Raw genomic sequence first — 14,601 nt, forward strand, 5'->3', positions numbered from 1 at the left:
CAATTTTTCACCAATAAACACTGAATATATCGACCAAATTTTACCACGAACATGAAGCCCAATGTGTCACGAGAAAACAATCTCAGAATCGCTTGGGTAGGTTTAAGCATTCCGACGTTATTACCACATAAAGTGAAATATGTCAGATTTGAAAAATGGGCTCTGAGCCTTAAGGCCAAAACTAGGCTGCGTCCTTAAGGGGTTAAAAAAACCTGCATTTTAACTCCTCTCTAGTGAATGGTAAATCCAGGCCCAAAGCCTCATCTTGAGACAACCGAGGCAACGCAGTGTCCCTAATATACTCCGATAAAGAGAGGTGTTTCGGGGGGAACATTACCCAGAGTAGGAGAGGGCAGGTTATAAAGCGAGGAATAATACTCCCAGAAGGCCGATTGCTATATCCTCCGTCTTAAACGCCAGCTCCCCTGCCACAGTTCGTACCGAGGGTATAAAGGAAGTCGCCCCCCCCCGCTCACGCATCGCCAACTCCCTCCCCGCCTTATTACCCCACTCATAGTAATAGCGGGAGCACACTTGACGGAGCCGAGCACTATTCCTGTCCAGCAGAAGTTGAATCTCATGGCGAGTCTTAGTCAGTTCCCGAAGTGTACGTTCTTGTAGCGTCTGCTTATGCTGGGATTCTAGGGACTGCACCCTAACTAGAAGCGCCTGCAGCTTCGCCCCTCTCTCCCTCTTAAGGCGAGCACCATGCTCTCACTTCACCGCTGGGGCGGTTTCATCCCTAGCATGATCCCCCCCCCCCCCCCCTAAAATTCTCCACCGTTTTTTTCAACTCTATCAAACACCATGGATCCTTCAGCAAAGATTTGTTTAGACGTCAGGTAGCTGCTCTAAGACGCTGCGGAGAAAAGCGCAGTACACGACACTGGAGCGTGGTCAGAGAGAAGCATAATGCCAATGGAAGTCTCCTCCACAAAAGATAATTAGACTATGGTGAACCATGATGTAGTCTATTCTGCTGTAGGAGTTATGGGCAAACGAATAGAAGGTGAAGTCCCTATCGTCCGGATGAGTCAACCGCCACGCATCACAAATTTGCATATCTCTGAGCCTCTTCCTCAATTTATTCAACTTATTGTATGCCAGGGATGTCCGCCCAGAGGACGTGTCAAGCAAAGGATTAATAGCCAAATTAAAGTCAGCACATAGAATAGGCGCGCCCGACGAAAAAGAGCCCAATTCGTCCAACATTTTCAGGAAAAAAAGGAACTTGGTTAGTGTTTGGAGCATAAATATTGGCTACCGTGACCGTGCAAACTCCTACTTCACATTTCAGAAAAATAAACCGTGCCTCAGCGTCCACATAGGTATCTACCACCACACCCTACCCTGAAATTATTTATTCAGGAATATAGACACCCAGCTAGTCTTGTCATGCGGATTACTGCAGTAATATCGGAACCTGATCCGCCCGGAAATGGGTTTCCTGAACACAAAGTACCTGGATCCTCTGTGCGAAGCATACAAGATCTGAGACCTCTTCTCCGGAACATTAAATCCCTTCACGTTCAGGGATGAGATGGTAAAATCAGCCATTATCCATGAACTCGGAGAACCAAGATGTCTCTAATCACAAAATACTTTTGTTCCCCAGTCGCTGTCGCCGTGCCCACCATCCCTTCAAAGACATTGAGTACATTACAAACACTCCATGTGTACATTGCATTCCCATAGATGAGCATAAAAGGAATAAAGAAAGAAAAGAAAAAATAAACAGATGACAAGTAAAACATCCTGTCACGACAAATATACTATATTGTGCCCCTAAGCACCTATATCACTAGAGAGAACCAGTCTAGTCTAAGTGATAATCCTATGTGGGGGTCACAGAAGACTACCTTCAAACAGTACACCGCTACCGGTAACGAAGTACGTGTATCGGACTAAACTCCTCAGCCTCTAATATCACCTTCTTCTGAACTAGCTACCTTAAGGGACAGACCTACAGTATGCTGACTCAAACAAGCTATGGGGACTATAAATGCCTAACATCAGCCCACTACGGGTCTTCTCTAGCCGCCCTATAACAGAATTCCCGACAGTATACCTAACCAGAGCCCTTCATCAACCCAACAGGGGATAACAAAGTATGATTGTACAGAGAGAATAGCGATCTAGGGATTCCCCGTACGGGTGAATACCTGCAATGCAACGGGGTTAAATGGAAAGCATATAAAACATCAACGCTCCCGTAATCTTGACGAGGATGCTCTCTGTCTCCACCGTGGTCTCTGTGGCAACGGTGATCCAGATCTCTCCCTCCTTCCAGTCGGGGGCCTCCCAAGCGGTGGCGCTACCGGCCCCTGCAAACTATCCACATGGATAGTCTCCCAGTCCGGCAACGAGATGACAGGCAAACCAAGGGCCCTCAGAAATCCCGGGAGTTCAGCTTGTGTGTACAGTGAAACAGTCTTGTCCTCCACTTGCACATTCAGGGCAAAGGGGAATCCCCATCTATACGATATCCCCCGTTGTTGCAAGACGGATAGCAAAGGGTGCATCAGTGCACGCTGCCTCAGTGTGCGTCTCGCTAAATCGGGAAACAGGAGCAGCTTTGCACCATCAAAATCGATCTCGTTATTTAATCTCGACTTCTGCAGAATCTTCTCCTTTAGGCCATAGTAGTGAATACGGCAAATTACATTGCGTGGCCTATCAGCATCGGCGCTCTTCGGCCGCAAAGCCCTGTGTGCTCTATCTCAATATAGCTATCCACGGGGCGGTTAAGTAAGGTGTTAAAGATACCTGTCAGCGTCGGCATTAAGTCAGCAGTTCTAGTCGCTTCCGGCAAACCTCTCAGGCATATATTATTCCTCCTGTTCCCGTTTTCCAGGTCGTCAAGCTGCCCTTGCAGTTGTCGCTGCTGTGAGCCTGAAGCTCTCTGAGCCTCAGTAAGCTGTTGTATAGTTGCAGACACTGAGTCCCTCCATGATTCCAATTCACCCACCTTAGCTCGCAGGGCAGACACTTCAGATTGTACCACGTACAGATCCCGGCGCCACGCCACTTTCAAGTCGGCAGCCATCACCTCCATGTCCCTCTTCGAGGGGAGAAGCGCCAACAAGGCTTGCAGCTCCGGATGACCCCTGAGCGTCTGGGCCGCCCGGTCCGGCGGCGGCAGGTCTCCCATCAGACTCCCACCGCCAGAGGAAAATGGGGAGGACCTCTCACCCACCATCCCCCTAATTCTCTGTTGCCTGCAGGTCTCTGGGGGTATCCCCCCCCTCTTCTGAGGAGAACTCCTCTCCCTCCTCTTCACCAGGTTCGTCCTGGGCCCGGTCGGACCTCTGGTCCAACAGTATCTCTGGTTTGGCCACCGGCTCCTAGTTTCCGCCCAGTACAGGAGAGCGTGCTGCCGCACTGCCTCTCACCTCCCCCGCTTCATCCTCCAGCGACTCTGCAGAGTTCCGGTCCTGGCCGCCATCTTGGCAAAGCCACGAGGTGTAGGCAGAAGCAGGTAAGTGACATCCACGTCTGCCCCTGCTTACCGTGGGACTACTCGCCTCTTTCTCCTCTGACTCCTGGGGCATTGTCGTCCTTCGTCTCAACTCAGGCCGATCCGGGCTGCGCCTGAGGGACGGCTCAGCATCCGCCATCACGGGCGGTGTCTCACCCCGGTCCTGGCTGCCGCCATCTTGGATAATCCTCGAGGTGCCAGCTGACCCGGGTAATGGGCTTCCACTCCTCTCCCGTCCATCACTCCCCGCCAGGGAACCGGGCTCTTGCTCTGCTGCTCTCTCTGTCTCCGGGGACAACAGCTCCCCCAGTCTGAAAGAGAGCCGGGCAGGGCTGCACGATATGGTCAACGCCGGCGGCTCAATCAAAGGCGGCATCGCGGCCCCCTCCGAGCTCAAATCTCCGGTCGCCAGCGGCAAAAAAAAAGTTGGGGATCGGGGTATCTGCACCCCCTTGTGTCTGGGTACGCCGTGGGATCTTTTTAGAGCGAGTTTTCCCCAAGTTTTCTGCTGCAGAATCAACTGTAGCCTCTGGTGCCGATGTGTCCTCGCTCGTCTGACACGATGCAGGACCTGTGAGTGACGTCACAGCGTGATCTGGCAGAAGCTGGGCGTTCTGAAGAGAAGTGGATGATACTTCTCATCAGAACGCCCAGCTAGTAAAAGTATTAAAAATGCCCCGATGTACGCACATAATACACGCCCACTTGGACTTTTACTTTTAAACACACCCACTTGGACTTTTGCAAGCCTCATTTGCATAACTACAAAAATGGCCATAACTTGGCCAAAAATGCTCGTTTTTTAAAAATAAAAACGTTACTGTAATCTACATTGCAGCGCCTATCTGCTGCAATAGCAGATAGGGGTTGCAAAATCTGGTGACAGAGCCTCTTTAACCTCTTTAACAGACAAAGGAAAAAAACATGAGCCGATTTTGCCATAAAACGCTTCGACAGTTCATGGCGTTTTTCTTCTGTCCATTAATTTCAATGGCGTTTCTGAGGCGGAAAACTCCTCAAGATAGGGCCTGTCGCTTATCTTTCCCACGAGCACTTTTTGCCGCTCACAGGAAAAAAAATGTCTCTACCTCCCATTGAAATCAATGGGAGGCAATTTCGGCCGGTTTATTTTTTTCCGCGGTTTCCGCAACAGTGTCAAAAACCTCCAGTGTAAACGGCCTTAGTGTGTTTTTTTTTTTTGTTTTTTTTTATTTTTTTTAAAAAAGGTTTTGTTTGTGTATGTCAAAAGTGTGAAAATTATCCCAAAACCACTGTCGGCGAAAAGGTCAAAAAACATCCATTGATCTAATGGCAAAGTCAATTGTATGGAGTTGCTGTTGCTCCGCTATTCAATATTTCCCCTGTGACCCATTGGCTTGATTGGGAGACTACGGTCTGATCTTTGCGAAGCTTGAGATCAAACTAGAGAACGCATATAGGTGGGAAAGTATTGATTGACTGGTACGAGTTAGATTGATGGCTATGTGAAGGCATTTTTAAGTGAATATATTTTTATTAACAAAGAAATTAAGATTTCAAGTTAAAATTTTTGATTCAGCACAGTAGAATAATTCCAATAACTTTAAAACCTAGTGTGAGTCGAGAATTAAAGCAAAATATTTTCCTGTTAACCGTCACCCAGCTAAATGTGCGTTATTGATTTGTTTTTTTCCCCACACAGCCTGCGGATCGGTTTAAATTTGCACCAGAGATGGAAACATATGTTGATGCGTTTCTGGAAAGTTGTGATGATTCTGAGAAGCAATTGGCGGTTCTTATTGGCTTCTCCTCACTAACTAACCATGGATACCCAGTGGCACTCAGCACATCGAAGGTGATAAGACACTTAAAGCCAGCTGCTCTGCAGAAATATATTGACTGGTTGAAGAACATGTTTCTTGTACCAGACATTGATTCCTGTCTGGACTTCACCACTAAGAGACAGAAGGATAACCATGAGCATCCAAACACGTGAGTATTTTCTTTTCTTTTTTTCTCTTAACCTACGTAGTAAGATATGAAAATGATTTTCTACAAAAAAAATTGCTCAACCAGTTGTCGCCTTCCCCCACCCCTCTTTGGTGGTCTATAAAACTTTGATAGTAAGGCTGGATTCATATGGATTTGATTTTTTTTTTTGATTTTTTTTTTGCCAAAACTAGTGGTTGGATCCAGGAGGAAGGAGAAGTATAAGATCTTCTGCATTTCCCATTCCTTTTGAATCAACTTCTGCAGGGAAAGTGGCGCGATCTACATGGCCACTGTGGCATTATATGGGCACTACCTACAAGGGACACTGGTGCTATCTGCATGGGCACTATGTGGGCACTGTGGCACTATACAGTAGCAATATGGCACTATGGGCACTGTGGCACTATTTACAGTAGCAATGTGGCACTACATACAGTGGTATTGCGTCACTATTTACGTGGGCACAGTGGTGTTTTCAGGTGGCCGCGACAAAACAAAATTTTGTTTCTAACGTCCAAAAAAAATGGATGACAAATGTCGTTAAACGGTTGGGAAATGGATTAAAATTGAGACACATTGATGCAAAACAACCGTGAAAAACTGACCCTTGATCCGCTCTTAAAGGGGTTGTCCGAGATACCATCATATTTTCAACAACCCCTTTAATGCATATAAATTATAATTGTAAATACATTTGTAATATACTTACATTTTCCAAAGTGGCCCCGTTCCAGATCCTGCCGTGGGGAACTTGGCTGGTGACGTCACTCTCTGCACTGGCTCTGCCGCTTTGTTGATCTTGAATTCTTTGCCGGGTATACGACACGTCACTTGTGATGTGGTGTATATCGGCTTGTTCTGTTGTAACGCCGATGCGCGGCCCCTGCTGTTATCTCGAGAACAGCAGTGACCGCGCATGCGCGTTACAGGCTGTGAAGCAGAACAAGCCGATATACACTACGTGACCAGTGACGTGTCGTATACCCGGAAAAGAATTCAAGATCAACAAAGCGACAGAGCCAGTGCAGAGCGTGACGTCACCAGTCAAGTTCCCCACGGCAGTATCTGGAAGCGGGGCCTCTTTGGAAAATGTAAGTATATTACAAATGTATTTACAATTATAAATTACATGCATTAAAGGGGTTTTTGAAAATATGATGGTATCTCGGACAACCCCTTTAACTGCCCTTTTGTTCACATCCCATGTATATATCCTTAGGGTATGTGCACACACAAAACAAAAAACGTCTGAAAATACGGAGCTGTTTTTAAGGGAAAACAGCTCCTGATTGTCAGACGTTTTTTTTTTTATACACCGTTGCGTTTTTCGCTGCGTTTTTGGAGCTGTTTTTGTACAGAGTCTATGAAAAACGGCTCCAAAAACGTCTGAAATTCACTTCTTTTAGGTGGCTGTTTTTCAGAACGGCCACGTAAAAAAATGGCCTGTCGGAACAGAACGCCGTTTTCCCATTGAAATCAATGGGCAGATATTTGGAAGCGTTCTACCGATCTTTCGGCCGTTTTTTTGGACATTTGCGGCCCGAAAAACGTCCGAAAATAAGCTGTGTGAAAATAGCCTTATAGCTCTCGAATGTGTGTGTTTATATATTTAAAGAAGTGCCTGTCAGAAATGGAAAATTTGACCTGAACACAGGGGCGTCAATAACCCTTTGCCATGAAAGGGTTATAATCCAGTTTTGGTCTAGTATTGATCCTTTTATATTTGCTTTTCCCTACCTCAGAAATGACGAATTTGTGTGTAGACTGAGGAAATGGATTATTCCTCGTCTTACTAGCATCGTCGATAATCCTCTGATGAAGAGAGAGGAAAGCCAAGTAATGGACATTGCACGGTAAGTGGGAAAGACGGATGCCGCCTATATCTTCGACATTATTTATTTTCACAATATTTTCTTTATTTGGAGGTTGTTGTGGGTGAGCAAAAGCTTTAATCTATGTTGATTCACAGGTTTGTATTATTCCATGCATTTTTTGATGCGAGAAAATCAGTCTCTGAGATCCCGGAGAGCGCGCCTCTGTCTATGTCTTTGGATTGCAGAACACGGTTACATGTAGCTGATGCTTTTTTTGGGTGAGTTCCCTTTTGGGTTTTTATACACTCAAATGTTACTTCTCTTACAATTTCTGAAGAAAAATGTCTTTATAGACTCCAGGTTTTTATCTCGGCAGGATAAAGTTTTGGTATTTCTGTTAACTGTACTTGAGACTATGAACCGTGTCACACAGGCGGTTTATCTGCTTGGTAAAGCTGAATGTTATAGGGAACATAAACTACTCACACCTTAGGGTGGATGCATTAAGTGTTAGAGAGTTAAGATATACGGTAATTCTGGTAGTCTGTAGCCACCACTAGTGTGAGCTTCGGTACTTACTGTTGAACATTGGTTTCAATAATGAACCAATATAAATTTATCTTAATAATAAACCACGGTGCTATGCCTATGCAGGGGATTTGGAGCACTGTAACACAAAAACAGAGCTCTGACCCTTCTGATATACAGTGAAGGAAATAAGTATTTGATCCCTTGCTGATTTTGTAAGTTTGCCCACTGTCAAAGTCATGAACCGTCTAGAATTTTTAGGCTAGGTTAATTTTACCAGTGAGAGATGGATTATATAAAAAAAAACACGGAAAATCACATAGTCAAAATTATATATATTTATTTGCATTGTGCACAGAGAAATAAGTATTTGATCCCCTACCAACCATTAAGAGTTCAGCCTCCTCCAGACCAGTTACATGCTCCAAATCAACTTGGTGCCTGCATTAAAGGAACAGTGTCACCCCAAATTTTTTTTTAATATGTTAAAGATGTTAGTGCTTTATTAAAAACGTTTGGATTAATTTGTGTGTTTGTGTGTTACTTTTTTTTTATTTTTACACTTTTTCTTCCCTATGGGGGCTGCCATTTTTTTTTCCATTTCTGTATGTGTCGATTAACGACACATACAGACATGGAATACGGCAGCTCCAGTCCCATAGGGACTGCGAACGGGGCCCGTTCCATTCACTGTCGTGTACGCTGCTGTGTGGGAACGGCGCATGCGCCGCTCCCACACAGTTCAATTTGAAATGGGCGCCGTCCGGCGCCATTTTCCTGTGGACCGGAAGTTGCGGCCGGACAGTAAGATTACTACTTCCGGTCGCGGCTTCCGGACTTGTGCACATGGAGCAGCGGCAGCAGACGGAGCGGATGGACCGGAGGGAGCGGCGGCGACTGGAGCAGGTAAGTTATTTCTATGTATGTTCGTGTTTCAGTGTGTGTTTACTACTGTATGTAAACCTACTACACTGTGTGTTAGCTCAAAAAATGGCAACACACAGTGCAGGAGGTTAGACCGTTCAAACCCCTCGTTTCTCCCGGCACTAGCCAGGATAAAGGAGGGGGGGATTCTGAGAGCTCACTAGAGCGAGGGATTTTTACCCAATTTTGCAGCATAAAGCAATGTGGTTGCTTTACCACATGCAATGCTGCAATTTTGGGAATGGCTCCATCTAGTGACCAGTGCTGGGAAATATTATAAATTGAATCCAATTTATAATATTTCCTGACTCGTGGAAAAAAAAAAAAAAATTAGAACAATGTTTAATCACCTATACACTAACTGTTTAACTAAAAAAAAAAAACATGTTTTGCTGGCAACACATTCCCTTTAAAGACAGCTGTCTTAAATGGTCACCTGTATAAAAGACTCCTGTCCACAGACTCCATTAATCAGTCTGACTCTAACCTCTACAACATGGGCAAGACCAAAGACCTTTCTAAGGATGTCATGGACAAGATCATAAACCTGCACAAGGCTGGAATGGGCTACAAAACCATAAGTAAGACACTGGGTGAGAAGGAGACAACTGTTGGTGCAATAGTAAGAAAATGGAAGACCTACAAAATGACTGTCAATCGACAACGATCTGGGGCACCATGCAAAATCTCACCTCGTGGGGTATCCTTGATCCTGAGGAAGGTGAGAGCTCAGCCGAAAACTACACGGGGGGAACTTGTTAATAATCTCAAGGCAGCTGGGACCACAGTCACCAAGAAAACCATTGGTAACACATTACGCCGTAAATGGATTAAAATCCTGCAGTGCCCGCAAGGTCCCCCTGCTCAAGAAGGCACATGTACAGGCCCGTCTGAAGTTTGCAAATGAACATCTGGATGATTCTGAGAGTGATTGGGAGAAGGTGCTGTGGTCAGATGAGACTAAAATTGAGCTCTTTGGCATTAACTCAACTCGCCGTGTTTGGAGGAAGAGAAATGCTGCTTATGACCCAAAGAACACCGTCCCCACTGTCAAGCATGGAGGTGGAAACATTATGTTTTGGGGGTGTTTCTCTGCTAAGGGCACAGGACTACTTCACCGCATCAATGGGAGAATGGATGGAGCCATGTACCGTCAAATCCTGAGTGACAACCTCCTTCCCTCCACCAGGACATTAAAAATGGCTCGTGGCCGGGTCTTCCAGCACGACAATGACCCGAAACATACAGCCAAGGCAACAAAGGAGTGGCTCAAAAAGAAGCACATTAAGGTCATGGAGTGGCCTAGCCTGTCTCCAGACCTTAATCCCATCGAAAACTTATGGAGGGAGCTGAAGATCCGAGTTGCCAAGCGACAGCCTCGAAATCTTAATGATTTACAGATGATCTTCAAAGAGGAGTGGGCCAAAATTCCATCTAACACGTGTGCAAATCTCATCATCAACTACAAAAAACGTCTGACTGCTGTGCTTGCCAACAAGGGTTTTGCCACCAAGTATTAAGTCTTGTTTGCCAAAGGGATCAAATACTTATTTCTCTGTGCACAATGCAAATAAATATATATAATTTTGACACTGTGATTTTTCTTTCTTTTTTTTATTTTTTTATTTTTTTTAATATATATATATATATATATATATATATATATATATTTATATATATATATATATATATATATATATATATATATCTCTCACTGGTAAAATTAACCTAGCCTAAAAATTCTAGACTGCTCATGTCTTTGACAGTGGGCAAACTTACAAAATCCGCAAGGGATCAAATACTTATTTCCTTCACTGTATTGAGAAATTGATCAGTAGAGAATATTAGACCAAAATAAACATGATAAATGGAGGATATTACCTTTTTAAAGATGTATCATTTTTGTCACACCAAATATTTATATACTACAAAATGAAATGGCATAAGGAAATGAAAGTTGTCAAATTTGCTTAGTGAGTTATGCCAAATATATTGTGCCACATATGCAATTTTGTTGGTGTTTTCATCAATTTGTGGCAATTCATGGATCTTTCTTTGTTAATCGCTCTCCTCCCATTATGACTGCTTATGTGGTGTTCTTAGTATCTACTATAATGGGCCACGAAGCATTGGTTAGGCTGGGTTCACACTGCTTTTGCTCCCTACGTACACGCTAAACGAGTATACTTTTGGCCACCTTCTGGTCCGTATACTGCAACAAATGATGTATGGAATAGCGTGGAGTAAGCTATTCCATCCTATGCTGCAAAAGAAAGTATCCGTTTAACGGATACCATATTAGTTAATGCGTGACGTATGGCATCAGTCATCGGCATCGGTTTAACCAATACTTCCAAGGTGTTTCAATCGTTTTTCATGACGTATCCATTAAACTAATGCCATTTATAGCCCTTTGGTTGACGGAAATGTTAAATTGACGCCTAATAGTGGCATCTGTCACCCATAGGCTAAAACTGCATCTGTTTAACGGATACTGTTATGAAACCGCTCACAATGTATCCGTTAAACGGATCCCATATTATTCTGTAGGTGACGGATGCCACAGTTAAAAGATCCATCACAGCCTCCATTTAAGATATACATCGGGAGCTTTTCCCAGAAACGCAGTGTGAACCTCTCCTAACCTAATTAGTTGGGTTTTGGACTGGCTATGTGACATAGACTGATTGAGAAGTGGCCTTCCGCTCTACTTGGCAAATTCAAGATATTTGTGATCCTAATACCATTTTCAGTCAATGGGTTGATTTAAAAACACATGTTCCCTGTTTGCATTGTTCACGTGTGTATTCCGTTTTCTCACATCTGTATTTCTCCAACGTGGCAAAAACAGCAAAAAAATAATAGTTTAGGCTGTGTTCACATCACCGTTCGTTTCTGCTGAACGGTTCCATCGTATGTTTCCGGCGGTTAACCCCTCAGCAGAAAGTCAAACGGAAACCCTAGCTTCCATTTCGATCACCATTGAACTCCATGGCGACGGAAACCTAGCTAATAGTTTCCGTCTGTCCCCGTTGTGACAGGGTTCCGTAGTTTTGGACGGAATCAATAGCGCAGTTGACTGAACCCTGCTACAACAGTGACAGACGGAAACCATTAGCTAGATTTCCTTCACAATTGAGTTCAATGGTGAGGGAAACGGAAGCGAAGGTTTCCGTTTGACTTTCCACTGACAAATTAACCCGACGGAAACCATCAGAGGAAACGAACGGTGATGTGAACAGGCCATAATCCTTTGGCAAAAAAACCCATAACAAATGCAGATTAACCCCTTCCCTCTTTGGGCACTTTTGACCTTCCTGACAGAACCTCATTTTTCAAATCTGACATGTTTCACTTTATGTGGTAATAACTCCGCAATGCTTTTACCTATCCAAGCGATTCTGAGATTGTTTTCTCGTGACACATTGGACTTTGTTACTGGCAAAATTTGCCCGATACATTCCGTATTTAATTGTGAAAAACACCAAAATGTAGCGAAAAATTGCAAAAATTAGCATTTTTCTCAATTTAAATGTATCTGCTTGTAAGACAGGTAGTTATACCACACAAAAATGTTGCTAAATAACATCCCCATATGTCTACTTTAGTTTAGCAGCGTTTTTTGAACATTTTATATTTCTAGGACGTTACAAGGCTTAGAACTTAAGCAGCAATTTCTCACATTTTGAAGAAAATTTCAAAATGCTATTTTTACAGGGGCCAGTTCAGTTGTGAAGTGGCTTTGAGGTCCTTAGATATTAGAAACCCCCAATAAGTGACCCCATTTTAAAAACTGCACCCTCAAAGTATTCAAAACAGCATTTAGAAAGTTTCTTAACCCTTTAGACATTGCGCAGGAATTAAAGCAAAGTAGAGGTGATATTTACAAATTTCATTTATTTTTTGTTGCAGAAATTCATTTTTAATCTTTTTTTTTTTTTTTTTTTTTTTTTTTTGTAACACAGAAGGTTTTACCAGAGAAACGCAACTCAATATTTGTTGCCCAGGTTCTGCAGATTTAGGAAATATCCCACATGTGGCCCTGGTGTGCTAATGGACTGAAACACAGGCCTCAGAAGTAAAGAAGCACCTAGTGGATTTTGGGGCCTCCTTTTTATTAGAATATATTTTAGGCACCATGTCAAGTTTGCAGGGCTCTTGCGGTGCCGAAACAGTGGAAACCCCCACAAGTGACCCCATTTTGGAAACTACACCCCTTGAGGAAATTATCTAGGGGTATAGTGAGCATTTTGACCCCACAGGTTACTTGCAGAAATTTCTGGAAGTAGGCAGTGAAAATGAAAATCTACATTTTTTTTTAAAAGAAAATGTAGGTTTAGCTAATGTTTTCTCATTTCCACAAGGACTAAAGGAGAAAAAGCTCCACAACATTTGTAAAGCAATTTCTCCCGAGTAAAACAATACCCCACATGTGGTCATAAACGGCTGTTTTGACACACTGCAGGTCTCAGAAGCGCCATTTGACTTTTGGAACTAGGATTTAGCTGGATATGTGTGTGGACGCAATATTGCTTTTGGCATAATAAAGGGGTTAATGAATCATGAAATTACTAATTTATGGATGTATGGTACTCTTTGAAGCAATCCTTGATACACAGGCCTGGTTTTTCGGGGCAGGTTTCACAGTGGTAAATAGTGTATTTTCCTATTCCCCTTTTTGAACACACTCTGCACCTTTTTTGTGTCCTTCTCTTCTTCGAAATGTGGGGCACTTCATTGGGGAAATGTTGCCCTGGTACAATGCGTGGAGTATCACTACGAGCAGATGTGCTTGGGCCCTCCCCTGCCTGGTTCCCAAATAGAAGTGCCTTGATCACCACCTCTTGGAAGTTAAGGAATGTCCCTGTCCGGCCTGCACATCGGGATAGTGAGTAAGCATTATACATTGCCATCTGTACAATGTGCACGGCTAGCTTTTTGTACCATGTCTTTTTGTTTTCCGTAGGGCACTATAAGGCTTCAGTACTTGATCAGAGAGATCAACCCCGCCCATGTACTTATTGTAGCCCAGGATGCAATTTGGCTTCTGGGTCACTGTGGTGGTACCTCGTTCAGGGACAGGGGTGCTGCCGCTGCTATCAATTGTGGTCAATATAAGGACATACCTCTTGTCCTTAAATTTGACGAACAGCATGTTCTCGCGGCATAGTTCCCTTCTCTCACCCCTTCTGAGGCTTTGGCTAAGCAGTGTTTTAGGGAGGCCTCTCTAATTTTTGCGCACCGTACCGCATGCTACAGTACTTCCGGCGGAAAGGCACTTAAATAGTGGGATGCTGGTATAGAAGTTATCGACGTAAAGGTGATAACCCTTGTCCAGCAATGGGTGCATCAAATCCCACACTATTTTCCCACTAACTCCCAGGACGGGGGGGCATTCTGGGGGTTCAATAATAGTCCTTCCCTTCGTAAACCCTAAACCTGTGTGTATACCCAGATGTACTCTCACACGTTTTGTACAATTTAATTCCATACCTTGCCCTCTTATTGGGCAGGTATTGGCGGAATTTAAGCCTCCCCTTAAAATGAACAAGGGACTCATCTATGGAAATATATTTATCGGGGGTGTACACTTGTGAAAATTTGGTGGAGAAATGATCAATGAGTGGCTTGATTTTAAAAAGACGGTCAAATGTGGGGTAGTTCTGGGGCGGGCACTGTGCATTATCATTATAATGCAAGAATTTTAAAATGGCTTCAAAGCGAGTCCGGGTCATGGCCATGCGGTAAATTGGGGTGCTGTACAAAATATCCGCACTCTAGTATTGCCTAACTTCTGGCTTCCTTACTAGTCCCATATGCAGCACAAGGCCCCAAAATGTCATCATCTCCGCTGCATCTACTGGGGTCCACCTAACAAATGATGAA

At 44.0% G+C, this 14,601-nt stretch overlaps 1 protein-coding gene across 1 annotated transcript in view; it reads left to right on the forward strand.

The window, feature by feature from the left end:
- Nucleotides 1-14,601, forward strand: part of MYBBP1A (MYB binding protein 1a) — a 102,730-nt gene that overhangs the window by 38,662 nt on the left and 49,467 nt on the right. Inside the window, exons 9-11 of the mRNA XM_075852837.1 lie at nucleotides 5,160-5,449; nucleotides 7,192-7,302; nucleotides 7,419-7,541. Of these exons, the coding sequence (XP_075708952.1) occupies nucleotides 5,160-5,449; nucleotides 7,192-7,302; nucleotides 7,419-7,541 (524 nt within the window). The remainder of the gene's footprint in view (nucleotides 1-5,159; nucleotides 5,450-7,191; nucleotides 7,303-7,418; nucleotides 7,542-14,601) is intronic.

This window comes from Rhinoderma darwinii, chromosome 2 (genome assembly GCF_050947455.1).
Source record: "Rhinoderma darwinii isolate aRhiDar2 chromosome 2, aRhiDar2.hap1, whole genome shotgun sequence".
Taxonomy (NCBI): Eukaryota; Metazoa; Chordata; class Amphibia; order Anura; family Rhinodermatidae; genus Rhinoderma; species Rhinoderma darwinii.